The sequence below is a fragment of the Solea senegalensis genome, linkage group LG14 (assembly GCF_019176455.1).
Source record: "Solea senegalensis isolate Sse05_10M linkage group LG14, IFAPA_SoseM_1, whole genome shotgun sequence".
NCBI classification, from domain to species: domain Eukaryota; kingdom Metazoa; phylum Chordata; class Actinopteri; order Pleuronectiformes; family Soleidae; genus Solea; species Solea senegalensis.
This window is the reverse complement of record NC_058034.1, coordinates 16,332,163-16,347,843: the sequence shown is the minus strand read 5'-3', so window position 1 is coordinate 16,347,843 and position 15,681 is coordinate 16,332,163. Positions and strand designations below refer to the sequence as shown.

Below are 15,681 nucleotides of genomic sequence, written 5' to 3'. Positions count from 1 at the left end.
CGGAGAACCCAGAGAAAATCCACGCACACACAGGGAGAACATGCAAACTCCATGCAGAACTACAAGAGCAGTTTTATTAAATTTATATTTTATTGCGTCACGTCAATTGACCTTAGCTGCCAACCACTGGCTTGTTTCTGCACTGCAACTTAGGTGATGATTGTGTCAAACGGATTCTGTAAGATCTAAACTGAAACACGCATTGGAGAGATTCTGTTGAGTTTTTCTTTTTAAAACCAAAGCCCTAGAGTCAAGTACACCATGTGCAAACATGGCTTTGTTAAATGACAAGGTAATGTGGTAATTGGCAGTAGATGATGGCATTCTTTTAGGACATTCTTTTCTCCATTTGTACTTTACTTACTAACTGAGACTAAGCAGCTCACTAAAGCTGACCCAAATAAAGGACTAACAAGATGAAACAACAGATTTTCTTTTTCCTCCATATTTTTCTTCCCTTTAATTCAATTTAGAAATGATTTCAGGATGTGCAACTAGACTTCATTCTCTTTGGGAGTACGCCTGAAGAAAGTCCAGCCACTACACAGTCCTGCCCTGATCCAATACTATAAGTGCTCTTAACTCTGATGACTGAAAACCTACAGACCAGTTGACAAACACGTTAATCTCGGAAAAGTCGAAATATAAAATCAGAGAGTCACAGTGTAGTGCTGCTGCGGTAGTTTGCACTGTGCTACCTTGAGGTGTAAGAGGCGTCTCATGGACCCACTTGGGAGCATGTGTATGTAGGGCACTCCCACACGCACTAACTCATTCAGTAACAAACGCACAGTATTGGGATGACACATAAAAGGCCTTTCTACCGTCTATGCTGGAGCTGGCACTTCTTTGCCAGGAAGCAACGGCACATAATATAAAGACATATAAATAACATATAAAAAAAGCACTTCCTCCTAGAAAAGGCATGACTTGGTCTCTTTTAACCTTCGGTAACTTGTAATCCACCAACTCATGAGTAAAACCTGTAGTTCAACCTGTAGGTTTTTAGCTCTGTTTCTCACAGAAAGTCTCTTGTTCTCTTCTCTCTCTCCCTTTGCTGTCTGGTTATTCAGCCTTAAAACATTTCTTTTATTTTTTTTTTTGCTAATGGTTTCTTTGCTTCATATAACAAAGAAATTATTAAAACTGAAAAACTTGTGGACAAAACAAGACATTTGAGAACATCATCGCTTCATATTTTAGGAAACATTTTCTGACTATAAATATCTGAACTCATCACACTCGAAGCTCTTCGTTCCATCTTGTTAAAATCCACTGAAGAGTACCTGCGTGTTTAAATTGTTTCTGTGATCTCGACTGCACTTTGTATGTGCCAAATTGTTTGGAATTCCTAAATTATTGTCTATTTTAATGTATTGTTTGTAATCTGCCTTTTTAAATTTGACCTTTTGGCCAGGAAGCCCTTGTAAAAGAGATCTCAGTGGGGAGAGAGATGATCTCACTTTACCTGGTTAAGTATAGGTTAAATAAAAATAAAAAATAAATGTTATATACAAACTAATTGAATAATTGAGAAAATAATCAGTAGATTAATCCATTATGGAAAGACTGGGATTAGCCATTTCCCCCAATAACGCTCCACAATTCATGCCTAATTCTTTACAGTAATTACTAAACAGAAAAGTTGTAAAATGATTAGACAGAAAAGCTGTTACACAACTGATGGGTAGGCTGAACATATGGCTGGTGTTTTCCTGAGCAATGCAGACAAGCTTGAATGACTGAGGAAATACTTCTTTCTCCTCTGTAAATGCACAGAAGGCTTCCCCCATGTACAATCTATGGCATACACTGCATGGATGACTCACTCCACCTCCAACAACAACAACAACAACAACACTTTCTGTATTTAACTATACAGGGGACACATTCAAACTCCTATATTTAGACCGCTTTGCTCAAACATTCAAGGGAGACTCTCACAGCAACGGTTTAATCACTGAAAGTCCCAGGTGACTTTTATAAGTAACATGATTTTATTTCTGCATCTTAGATTATTTTTGCTCAGCAAACCTGATTGGGCAGATCCTAATGCGCTAAATGTTTTATGTCACACCATTTATACACATTAAACAGGTCTCAACAGGCGCTACACAGATCAACACGGGAATATAGGATCAGGAATTTTCCCAGGCGGAATTCCCAGGCAAAGTCAAACCAAAACTGAAACCTCATTTCTCACTCACAATTCAAGTACGGCTTTTCCCACATGTCACTAACCTCACTGACCTCACTTGCCTTTAAGATCCTCCAAAAGCAGAGAGCTACAGTATGTCTTTAATGTATACTTCCTCGTGATTTGTTTGACTTTGTTTGAATAATCACGAGGATGAAAAAGCATTTAGTAAGCAGATTTTCTAAATGCAACCTAAAATGTCTAAAATAAAAGACTGAACATGCATTTGCTAAAAATGAGAATGGCTGCTCCATGCCAGGACCACCACTGACACAGGGAAGTACTGACATAGCCAGAACCAGAATTCAGGTGTATCTCTATGTGAGCTATCACATGCATCGAAACCTGTTTATGTTACAAGAGAGAATATTACACGTCAAAATATGTGTGGAGGATAGTTTTCAATTTGACTTTTAATATTTTGATTCAACCTTCCCCAGGCATCAATGTCCGAGCTCTTACAAAAGCTCCTAATGAAATAAGCAGGACCACTCAACCTGAATGAATCAACTGAAGCACACTGACATGACACGTAATTACTCAGATGCCGTTCCAGATGACAAAAGAAAACCACTCGTGTCCCCTTCTCCTCTCTCTTCTCACTACTCCATTCTCAACCGTTTGATTATAACCCTGTGGAATAAATTGTGACTTGCTGCGACACTGTTTGCCATGTGCTTTTAAAATTGACAGGCCCAGTCAGGTGGCTGATGTCACATACAGTGGCCTGTAACTGACAGAAAGACACCACCGTAGTTGTCAAACACAAAGCTGTGAAAACACGCTTGGATTTAAAAGCCAGAGCTGCCAGGATCTGTTCATCTGCCAGTTCTTGCAAACAATGCCATTTCATTTCCTGTACAGACAGTTTAGAAATACTTAACATACAGGAGATTACATTAATAACATATGATGGTTGGATTATGGAATGTTCTTTCATTAAATGGCCTAACAGGACACTATATTGGCTAAACATGATGATAAAACACAGCAGGACCCTGCACTAATGGGCGCAGCCTGTGTCAGCTTCTATCTTAGCTCATAAAAATGATGTCAGATGATGCAGCAGCAGCAGCAGCAGCAGCACATGAACATGGTTTTAATCTTCTCCCAATTCTCTGACTCATACATGTACAATAAAGACTGACTCCTGAGACCAAAAAAGCCTGTTTCTGTTTCCTGTTACAGTTTTAGGGACATAAGACATATTGTGCCAGGTCTCCATGGTTACAAGAACAGGCCAGCTCTGGGGAGAGTAGTTACATCATTTGCTGTAAATTCCTGTTAGATCATTTTATTTACTTTCATAAATGACATTTCTCAGTATGATATAAGTTCCTGTGTGATCATAAACATGGCTGAAGTCATTCAATGCTAAATTGCCACACAACCAGGCTCCAGACTCCTTGATTCTCACTAATTCTGATTTTATGCTCAGATTGTGCTTAATAATATATGGGAAACCATGTCCATTAATAAATTAAAATCTACAAACGTACAAAGTTGACAGTTATGCTTTCTGTTTATACTATAATCGCCATTTTGTACCTGCACCTGAACATATCCATCCGACCACAGATATTGCTACCGTTTTGTAGCCTGATATATTTTACTTTAATTGAGTGTTAAAGCATTAGCAATTAGTGACGTGTTATAATGTCACACTAAAGGCTCTATGTGGTAGGAGAACGTACGACTGCTATATTTAACAGTTTTCACTTGTTTCAATCGTGTTTACATTTGGCAAAGCCGTTTAAAGCAGTTTAAAATTAGATAGAGCCAAGCGTTTTTCTCGGAGGCAAAAAACAATACTACAAGTTATCTCCCGACGTCGTACCTTTCTTTGACGTGTCTTCGTTTTTGATAACTATCACAAAATTACTATTTCATCCCATTTTCAATAGTCTTTCTTCTTCTTCTTTTTTGAGTTTTTTAGGGCGGTTGTCAAACAACGATTTGGTGCATTACCGCCACCATCAGGTCTGGAGTGTGACTCAAAATGTTAGCAATTCTTCAGCACTACTGCTGAAAATAATATCAGTAATACTATTATTATAATAACAATAACAATAAAACTAATGACAACAACAATAATAATAATGATAATAACAACAACAACAATAATAATAATAACAACTATAACAACAATAATAATAATAACAGAAAATATATATCATCAAATGTTTTTGTTTTAACAATTAACATAATATTCTATAACAATTGCTCGGGTTCTTTTCTAATATGTTTTTTAGATCAAACTTTATTTTAATGTCTCTTGAATTTTGGATTGATTTTCAATCATTTTTATTATTCTTTTTTTACTTCTTTTGTTTGGTATATTAGCATTAGATAACCAGGTTACAGATAGTATTACCGCCACCAACTGGACTGGAATGTGGACTAGGCAGCAAAACAAGTACTAGTATGATTACTACTATTAAAACTACTGCTATAACTAATAATACTCACATTACTAGTACTACCACGAGCAGAAGAAGAAGAAAGTGCAGGTGTGTTTTTGGAACAGCATGGACAGAAATCATAAAAGAAAGGTTCTTCTGTAACCATAGAGTTACATAACTTGTTTATATCCTTATCTGTAGGTCATTAATGAGGCAATTAGTTATTCATGCCCACAGAGAATAAATGGCTGAATAAATGTTACATCTAACTCTTTCACTGATTCATACACCTGCCCACGCAGCCACTCACACAACTCACTAATAATTCATAAACACAGTCCAGGAAACTAGTTTCCTCCAGCTAAGCAAAATATTTTGAGGAGCAGTCCAACATTGCTGCTGTATTAGGAAGCCTCTCCCTGTTCACTTACATTTGATTTCCTCCACCAAGAGATTTGTAGATTAATCTGAATCTAAACCAAATGTAAGCACATTTTATGGTAAATGGTTTGTATTTAATAGCACAAACGCAGGGTCAGGGATTAGAGGGCTGCTGGGATTATCTTCCTTAAAATATCACCACAATCAACAAAGGAATATCAAATATACATGAAAGGGAAGGTAACTTGAAACAAGTATTTTGAATTTCATGTATTATTGAATCGGCTCAATCCCAATTTGTGTTGCTTCTAAAAAACTTTTATTAGTGTAAATATAACTGTGAATGTTACAATTGTTCTACCAGATTTATTTCATATGAATAATTTGGTCTAGGAAATAGCCATTACTCTTCTGTGAAGCCATGATGACTTGGCATTACTTCTCCCACACCCAGCAAATTTTTGGTGAGCAATCAATCACTAATCAGAGTTATTTGTGTTACTGTCAAGTAATGTCTTCTGTTTTTTTCTTTTCTTTCCTTTTTACACACACAGGGCAAATGCTATGTGCATTTATGAGCTTTCATACTGTAAATACTGTAAATCTGCACGTCTGTCAGGGTTAATCAGTATCTTTACCTGCAGTACAAGACTTCGCCTGCATGGTATTGTGTGGAGATGTTATCCAACAGATATACCAGAATAATCTAGAAAATGTGTATCTGTGTTGAACTCCAGCACAGTTGTCATGGAAACCTGTTTAACAGAATGTGGAGGTTTGAAAAACTCTAATTCACAGCATCTCTCTGTCTGTCTCTCTCTCTTTCACATTCCCTCATGTGTACTGTGGACAATCCCTTCCTGTGAGGACGGACCCATATTTTCTAAACAGTGTCCAAGACATCTTCAGCCACAGTGTCCGGACTGAGATGCTGCACATACTTCACTCAACTGAGCGAAGCAAATCAGGGCCTTGACCTAAAAACTGCGTCACAGATAAGATAGGTTTAACGTTCATTCATTAATATGTTTGTAGTATTTAAACTTGAAGGTAATAGTACAAGTACAAGTGAGTTTGTCTTTTTAAAGTTCAACTGGAGCTTTGTAAATCGTAACCCTGGCTAGTGAGATTACATTTATCAGGCCACTTTATTAGGTACACCAGTTCAACTGCTAATTAACACACACACAAAAAAAATCACATGACATCTTTATTGTCATTATACAACCAAAATCGTACAATGAAATTTCAAGGTGGACTGAGCACTCCGCCATAAGAAAACAACCTGACTGAACCCAGCACCTTCATGCTGTGAGGCAACAGTGCTAACCACTGTTCCACTGTGCCAACAAGGCAGCTTCTCAGTCGATAAGGTGACATATTGAAGTCAGCATCAGAATGAGGTGGAAGAAGGGCACATTAAGTCACATTGAATACTGCATAACTGTCTAAACCAGACAGGCTTTTCAGAAACTGCACATCTACTGGGATTTTCACACACATCCCTTTCTATATAGTTTAGAGATAAGGGTCTGAAAAGGGTAAAATATTCAGTTAGCGTCAGACAGTCCTCTGGGTGAAAACCTCTTCATACCAGAGGTCAGAGAATGACCAGACTGGTTGGAAATGATAGAAATCACTCATCTCTGGATGCACAGCACGTTGAACTGTTGAAGCAGATGAGCTACACATGTACATGTAATATCTAAAGAAGTAGCTGGTGTGTGTGTGTGTCTTCATGTGTGAACAGTATTGCACAGCAACCACAAACACCAAACTGTTTTTATTTTCTCATCTTAAAAGGATCTTTTTTTTCTTTTTTTTGATACTAGGGCAGCACAAAAAGTTCCAAAACAGCACAGCCCCAGATCAAGGCCCGTGGTTGACCTGTATATGACTGCCATTAGCAATAACTTCTCTAGAAGTACAGCATATTACTGGAAGTAATGGAGGGAACACTGACACTGACACTGACACACTGACACACACACACACACACACACGCACGCACGCGCGCGCGCGCCTGTGTCATCACACAGACTCTCACGCAAACCAAGAATTGTTCCCATGTGCTGCAGACCTCTGTGATTTGGGAGGAGTGCGTGAGAGAAACACATGATTTGTAAAGGTTAGATTAATATACCCATAGGGCTCAGTGACACAGCTGTGGAAGAAGCAGAGAGAAGGTAAATAGAAACCACTGTGAAAGTGGAGACAACACACAATCCCCACTCTTGCGATCGGACAAGATTATTCATTCACACTTTTTCAATAGAAAGCGATTGCACAGTTGTTTTATATAACAGTGACTGAAATGAAGAGTTTTAATAGAGAGAACAGTTCTTGTGAGAAGACTGGGTCCAGTGTGAATTTGGCCACTGTTCCATTTTCTTTTGCAAGCATTGCATTATCCTTTACCACATTTTAGCTCGATAAACAGAGCAACTCCAACAAAAGTTGACACGTTTAACTGGACGCAGTTAAAATGTCTCTGTTTTCTGTCTGCTTCCTGGCTTATGTTTGTGGCCTCTGGAAACACTCAGAGCAAACTCTATAATTTCTGTCCCGTCTTCGCTCGGTCTGTTCCCACCGCTGTATAGTTCACAACACTTTTAGTAGTTTTTGTTTATATGTTTATCCTTGTGCTGCAGTAAAAACACAGGTACACTGATAACATGTTGTATGGAATCATGTGTACAAGTAGAGTTGTGCTACATTACCAAAAATCTATATCCAGATAATGACACTCATTGTTATACCTTTCCTCAACTATGTAAATTAGGGCAATGTCTTTGCTGATAAAGTCAAGTATGGTTTCATGTTTTGTCAGACTTTTGTACCCAGACAGCCTCAGAAGCCCCTCCTTGTTTTGGCTTGGCTGGTCTTAGTCCTGTACAGAATTACCCTACATTTTCCGTTTGTTTTTGTTGCCTTCTTACAGATTTCCTGACAGCATCTATAAGCTATGTGGATGAATGCAAGATGCTGTGTGAATGAGTGAAAATCTGGCTATAAATACAAGAACTACTGTTATCATATATCATTATTATAAATCTTCTACCAATAAGCTTGTTTGTGCCAGTGGTGGTTGCTGGTCTTTGAAAAAGGGGAAGCTCATTTCAGGCCCTGTCACTAACACATCAATTCTTACTGTTTTTATTTACAGTGTAGACATGAAAAACAACCAGCTGTTTCTCTGCAAACTTCCTTCTCAAAATCCACACAGTACGGAGGCAGAAAATGCTCTGCTCTCACGTCTGTTTCTCCAATGCTATCAATCAAAACCTGGCTCCGCCCCACCCACTGCTCCATTGACTCCCAGAGAAGCCGAGCTTTCATGGAAGGGACAACACAGTTGAGCTCACCACAGTGGAAAAAAAACCTATTCTGTGTCATCAGTGATAAACAGCTGATTCTGAATGAACTAGTTACACGTTCTAGTGCATTTTTAGTGTTGAAATGTACAGTAAATAAAACACAGCACATATTTGAGCATACATAAGATGATCTTCCCTTGGTGTCTTAGAGCAATCACCACTGGTTTATTTCACTTCAGAAATATTCCTTTTATATGCCTTGCTATATGAGAGCTGCCACCTTGTACTGCCACTTTCCTTCTGCAGTAAGAGAAAAACTCAGAGTAGGCATTTCACATTTTAAAGCGTAAGCTTATTCCCAACCAACTTTAAAACATCTGTATCACTGGGAAACTCATAATCTGGATGGATAAGTCAACAATGATTGTTGATGACTTCCTGTTATGGTCAGGCCACTGTCGTTCTGATGAGCTTTTTTCATTTGTTGCATTCTGCGCTCTCACCATTAGATGTCACACACCAAGCCTTTAAACCTCACCTGAACCAGTGGTTTTGTACAGCAGCATGTTTGAGATTTCACATTCTCATCTTTGTAAAGATGCAACACTGAGATTTTGTCTTCGCACTGTTAACACAGAGGAAGTGTTGCCTTACGTGTCTATACCTGTTCCCTCATCACTGGGGCGAGCGTGTTACCGGCGCCAGAGCTAGGGGTCTCTGGTCCGGCAGCATGAGCCCCTCAGGCAGCGTGCACTGAGTGGCTGAGCTACGGTATAAATACCTGTGGATCCAAACACACAACACGAGAGCTGTTAGCTTCCACTACTGCTGCTCGGTATGTTTATTATCTGAACATGCGCTGAGCACATCACATTTCATATATACAACATTGCAAATCATACCAATTACGTTCAGAATAGTATTAACAGACAATAACTAGTGGCCAGCAACGTTTATGGTCGGAACGGCTCACACACACACATACACTCATTCTTGTTTTACCGACCTTTTGCAGACGGAAGTGAACAAGGCAATAAAATACATATTTACACATAATACAATGCTTAGCTCTACTTCATAGCTTCGCTTATATGTTGTTACATAGTTGAACTGAACAGAACTGTACAAATAGTACATTTTACAAACCTGTGGATCCAAACACACAACACGAGAGCTGTTAGCTTCCACTACTGCTGCTCGGTATGTTTATTATCTGAACATGCGCCGAGCAAAGCAGAGCGGAAGCCGTTTGCTTGAACCCACTGGTGTTATAGCACCCTCTACTGGTGCAAAGTAGCAGTGCTTTCTGCAAAACTGTCTTTATAAAGGTTCAAATATTACAATGAAAAAGAGGGGGGTGTCTGTTAACATAATAAACTATATGTGGCTATTTCAGACCCACTACACTCTCCCCTGCTTCAAGAGATGTCTCCGACATCCAGAACCAAACTAACAAAAATCTTAAAAGAAAATGTCTCAAAACAGTCCAATTGTCAACGTAAGTGTGTGTCAATGGAAGTGTGTGTGTGTGTGTGTGTGTGTGTGTGCAGTAAAGTCTGGTCTCGTCTGTTCTTCAAGTCTTTGTGTGTCTCTAGCATGTCCACACTGCTTGTGCAGGGTAGAAACAATGTTCGGGGACAGCTGTGTAAAAGGAGGGTATGGGACATGGATTGAGGGGTAATGGAAGATGAGACGTGGGGTAAGGGGCATAGGCGAACATCAGGCTTGCACCTGGTCCCCAAGACTGGTATGATGGTTGTCCAAGATGGTCATATGTGAGCCTTTCTCGAGGTCTCGGTGCTCGAGCTGACCTCTTCACAGGTTGCACTTCCTCCTCGGGCAGTTCCATTGCAGGCTCATCATTTTCCTCCTGCTCTCTTGAATCAGCCTCCTCCACAGTGTCATCAGTTCTGAGTTCTTCTTGCACTTCCTGATCTGGTGGTGGGACAGCTGCCAGCTGGTCTGGTATCTGCACTGGATCTAAGACGGTGACAGTATCATGTTGTTGTTGTTTTTGAGACATATTTGTTACCTGTCTCCGTGGTTGAAACTCTGGGGCTATCGGTCGGAGCTCATCTGGTGGGTTAGACTGAGGACTTGCGGGTCTGACTCTCCTCCTGCTATATACAGGAATTGTTCGAAGGCAATAGGTGTATTCCTCTTCTTCCTCAGAGTGTTCAGGCTCCTGCTCCACCGTCTCTCTGTTGCTTCTGTGATAGTCTGTCTGTCTTTGTCTCTTTCTCAGTGCGGACTGACTCAGTGGGACTTCTAAAGGCAAATCATTAACAAGTAGCAGAAGGTTGCGATGCAGCACACGGAGAGTGCGTTCTCCTGTTTCTGGTTGAACTCTGTAAACAGGTCCGTCTCCCATCTTTTCAACCACTCGATGAACCTTTTTTTCCCAATAAGCTCTAAGTTTCCCCGGACCACCCCTCTCTGACAGATTCCTGACCAGCACACGGTCTCCAGGCTGCAGTGTAATACCTTTAACATGCTGATCGTAATACTTCTTTCCCTTAGCTGAACGCTTCCCACTGTTTTCTGAAGCAATCTTGTACGCTTCCTGCATGCGTGAAGCCCATTGCTGAGCATATTCTTGTCTGGACCGTGACTCCTCTTCAGGTTTCAAGTCAAAGAGAAGGTCTACAGGCAAACGTGGAGCTCTACCATAAAGAAGAAAAAAAGGTGAATAACCTGTTCCCTCGTGTCTCGTACAGTTGTATGCGTGGACAACGTGAGGTAGATGGTCCTTCCACTCTGTTTTTTTCTCCTCCTGCAGAGTGCGGAGCATTTGTAGAAGTGTCCTGTTCAGGCGCTCGACAGGATTCCCCTGTGGATGGTAGGGAGTGGTTCTGGAGTGGGAAATTCCTGCGAGCTGCTGGAGTCTCTGAAAGAGACTGTTTTCGAACTCCCGGCCCTGGTCATGATGCAGCTTTTCAGGGTACCCAAAGCGAGGGATAAAGTCATAAAAGATTTTCTCAGCCGCTGTTCTGCCAGCTTTGTTTTTTGTGGCATAAGCTTGACCAAACCGAGTAAAGTGGTCTACCAGGACCAAAATGTACTCATAACCGCCTTTACTCTGTTCAAGATGTAAATAATCAATTGAGATGAGTTCAAATGGGGCACTGGTTGTTATAGAACCCATAGGTGCTCTCTCTGGTCGGGTAGGATGTTTTTGTTTAACACACTGACCCTGGCGAATGACATAATCTTCTATGTCCTGTTGCATATAAGGCCAATAAACCCTTTCTCGTGCTAAATGTATGACTTTGTCGGCGCCCACATGCCCCATGTCATCATGTAAATGTTTTAACACGGTGGCCTTCAGTTTACTGGGGAGAACCAACTGCTTCCTCTGTCCTGTCTGTCTGTACAAAATCCCTTTGTCCAGTCTGAGTCTGTTCCATTCGTGTACCAGTCTGCGTGTTTCTCGTCCCATTTGTCTCTTGTCTTTATCCTGAGGCCTCCATCCACTGTTCTTTAGGTTTATCACCTCCCAGATAGGGGCATCTTCTTTCTGTGCAGCTCTGACACTCTCTGGGGTGATAACTGGGGTGCCTCCAAAGTGTGCGTCACCAACATCTGACTGCAGCTGTAATGCAGCGACCCATGGCACATCACCGTCTTTCACAGCTTTGTCTCCCTGCCAGACAGCGGAGACTACATCAGGGGACACTGTCTCTGTGAACTCTGTCAGGTGACCATCAAGATGCACTGGGTGTCTTGACAGGGTGTCAGCATCGGTGTTCGACTTGCCTGGTCGATATTTGATGGTGAAATGAAAGTCTGCTAATTCACCCACCCAACGATGCCCGACTGCGTTTAACCTGGCTGAGCTCAAAACATATGTAAGGGGGTTATTGTCGGTGTATACTGTGAAAGTGGGGGCATAATAGAGGTAATCTCTAAATTTATCACAGATTGCCCACTTTAACGCCAGGAACTCAAGCTTGCTAGAATGGAGATGGTAGTTTTTCTCAGCAGGCGTGAGTGTCCTGGAGCCATAAGCAATAACCCGGAGCTTGCTTCCCTGCTGTTGATAGAGTACAGCTCCCAGACCTTCGTTCGAGGCATCTGTGTGGAGTACAAAAGGTAAGTCATACTCTGGATAAGCCAAAATGGGTGGACTGGTTAACATATCCACCAGGCGTGATACTACAGCACTGTGATCTGGTGTCCAATAAACAGGTGTTTTGGATAAAAGCTGACCACTTGTAGTATTTTTTGACTTGACCTTGATAGCTCTCTGGCTAGGCTCACTAGGACTCTCTATTAGCTGAAAGAGGGGTCTTGCTATCCTAGAAAAGTCCTGTATAAATGTTCTGTAATAGCCTAAAAAACCTAAGAGGGCTCTGACCTCTCCCACATTCTTTGGCTCTTTCTTTTTCAAATGCTGAACTGCCTCAATATCTTTAGGGTCTATCTGAACACCTTCACGTGTCACTAAACGTCCTAAATACCTGACCTGGCTTTTAAACAGTTCACATTTGTTTGGGCGCAGTTTAATACCATGCTCTCGCAGGCGACAGAGCACCCGTCTCAGATCTTCAACATGGTCATGAAAAGTCTTAGAAAAACAGAGAATGTCATCCAAATATGGAGAACAACACTCGTCCCTTAACCCGTCAAGAACCAAGAACTCCCTCCATACATCTTTGAAAAGCCGCTGGAGCGTTTGTTAGACCAAATGGGAGACGGGTCCACTCATAAAGGCCCCAGGGTGTGCTGAAGGCAGTCAGATGTCTGGAGTTCTCATCGACAAAGCCTTGATGGTATGCACTGCCCTGGTCGAGTATGGAAAACCATGAGTACCCCCCCAGACTGTCTAACAGATCTTGGATGCGTGGAAGAGGGTGGCGGTCGGGGATGGTTTTCCGATTCAAGCCTCTGAAATCAATACACAGACGCAACCTCTTGTCCTTCCTCCTGACACAGACCACTGGAGATGAGTAGGAAGAAGTGGACTTTCTGATCCAGCCCTGGTCAAGCAGATTTTGGACATAGTCTTTCACCTCTTTGTACAAGGGCTTAGGGACAGAGTTGTAGGACGTCTGCACTGGCGTGTCATCCTTCAGATGGATCTTCAGTTGCAGGTTTGGGATGCACCCAATGTCACAATCATCTTTGGCGAAGACATCCGACTCCTCGTACAACATGTCTCTGACTATGTTTTGTTCGTGTCTCTCAAGATGCGACACATCAACAGGGGGGCGCCATCTCTGGCCTGTTGTGTCCTCTGTCTTGTTTTTCTCACTTATTTCTCTTTGCCTGTCTGTGCTAACCTGAGCTGAGGATGTATTAACAGTGTTAGGAGACATGGGTTCTAACCCACCTGGAAAACAGTTTACTGGTTTAATTTCAGTAACTTCTTCTAATGTTCCTAAAACTGTTCTCTTAGGGAGGTAGATGACATGTTTAGTGGGGTTTTGAACTGGTATCTTCACAATTTTTGTGGACCCACTTGGAACATCAACTAAGGCCTGAAACAAATCCAACCCCTCAGGACAGTTACCCACTACATCAGGTTGGAAGAGCATAACCCCACCTCTCGGCCATTCCCTGACTCTGCACCTCACCTCACAAATCTGCCCTGCAGGAATGGTGGAACCCGCCTTCCCTGTTCTCACACTGCACTCTACAGCTGTCTCACCTGGGGTCAGTGTCTGGCAAGCAAAAACTAGGGCTTCAACAGCATTGTCATTTATACTTAAGGTTTCTTTTAATAAAGCAGAAATATCAACATCACTTCTCTGTTCTTTGATGATCTCAACTAACACATTGCTGCCTAAGAGAGGACAGTGGAGACAGTTCTGGCTGATTAGCATTGGCACTTGAATGGTGGCATATCCACAGTGTTTGTTACCGATTTGGAGTTCAACGTCTGCCCATCCATCAAAGGGGACATCTGTGCCATTTGCTGCAGAAATCACCAGCGGCTCATCGAGAGGGAGGGACTCAAGTGGCTGGATTTTGACACCGGGGAGTGCTTCTTCCATCCAGTCTCTCCCCACCATCGTCACTTGAGCCCCTGAGTCAAGCAACATCTGGAGAGGAGCACCATTGAGAGTACATGATACCATACATCGCTTTCCTATGAGCTGTGCTAAGCGTTTCTTTGTTGGTGGTTGACACTGTGCTTTTGTTTTTACAGGACTTGCTGCCTTAGACATGCTGGGTTGGGCTGGGGGTTCCTTATCTGTCACGGTCACTGGCTGCCCTTCTCCAGTGACCTCATCCCGTTTCCCGACATCCTCTTTTGAAGACAGCCGACCGCCCGATGTCCAGCTTGGCCACATACGAAGCAGTGAGGGCAACTCATCTTGCCCTGCTGAACACAGTTGCGGCATCTGCCGCGGGCTTCAGGTGTTGGTGGCATTGGCTGGGCTGAGTGTGTGGTCACAGGGATGGCAGTGTCAGCAGGCTTCACCACTTGGGCCAGCTGTTTGGTCAGGGAGGACACCTGGGCAGACAGTTCTTTAATAGCAGTACGGTTAGCCTGTAACTCAGTGTCAACTCTAGTCTGCTTAGTTGAGTCACTACAGTCAAGCTGAGCGGGGCTCACAGTCACTGGTCGGTTCTTAGCTACTGTGCCAAGGCGTCTGAGTCTCTCTGTCTCCTCACTGGTAGACTTAGTGATTTGGTCCAAAAGAAAGTCATCACTAACCTGTAAGTCTGTGAGAAGAGGTTTTAGATCATAACGAACATGGCTATTTTTCTCATTCAGACCTTGATACAGAGTGTGGAGAAAGGTGCCCTGAACCAGCCTTTTGTCATAGCCAAACTCGGCACCAGGTTGTTGTGACTCAAACAAAATGCGCTGCTTTAAACCCATTAGCCTATACAGAAATTGCTGAGGACTCTCTTTGTCCTGTTGTTTAGCATTACTTAACTCTTGAAAAAGTTCAGTGCTGCTTTTGTCCCTGATATGTGCGCGGAGAAACCGCTTGAGCTCATCAACAGTTAAATCATTTTTGTTTGTCAACATATCTCTGAATGTACCGGGTTTGATGATTTTCATCACAGTACGCATCACTTCTGACTCAGTAAAACCTTCCAGTATACCTTCTTCAATTTGTTTACAAAGGTTACTGTATGACATATCAGACCCAACATCAGAGATTTGTCCACCATGTAGCTTGAATTCTCTGCGTGGGAGCAGAGCTGCAAAATCATTCACCCTCAATACCTGATCTCCCATGCTGGACGCCAGACTCACTCTACCATGGGGAGATCCATCAACGCCTGCGGTGAAAGCCCTGGTGACTGTGGCAGTGTCAAAGTTCCTTGCTGGCCGTCCACCGTCTCTTCGTGAAGGTGCTGGATAAGTATGAATGTCTCTGTCCTGTGATGGGCTGTTAGTGTGTGCATCTTTGTCCAATGATGG

General features: G+C 42.1%; 2 protein-coding genes across 2 annotated transcripts; both read right to left on the bottom strand.

Annotated features, from left to right (window-relative positions):
- Positions 1–8,992: 8,992 nt before the first annotated feature.
- On the bottom strand, positions 8,993–11,483 carry LOC122780316. Its single transcript, XM_044043174.1, has 2 exons — positions 9,444–11,483; positions 8,993–9,078 (listed from the first exon to the last, which is right to left on the bottom strand). The coding sequence occupies exon 1, from the start codon at positions 11,440–11,442 to the stop codon at positions 9,889–9,891; it is 1,554 nt and encodes a 517-aa protein (XP_043899109.1). The 5' UTR covers positions 11,443–11,483; the 3' UTR covers positions 8,993–9,078; positions 9,444–9,888.
- Positions 11,484–12,922: 1,439 nt separating this feature from the next.
- On the bottom strand, positions 12,923–14,646 carry LOC122781020. The gene has a single exon (XM_044044510.1). It carries the CDS (start codon positions 14,642–14,644, stop codon positions 12,923–12,925), a length of 1,722 nt encoding a protein of 573 aa, XP_043900445.1. The 5' UTR covers positions 14,645–14,646.
- Between the last annotated feature and the right edge of the window lie 1,035 nt (positions 14,647–15,681).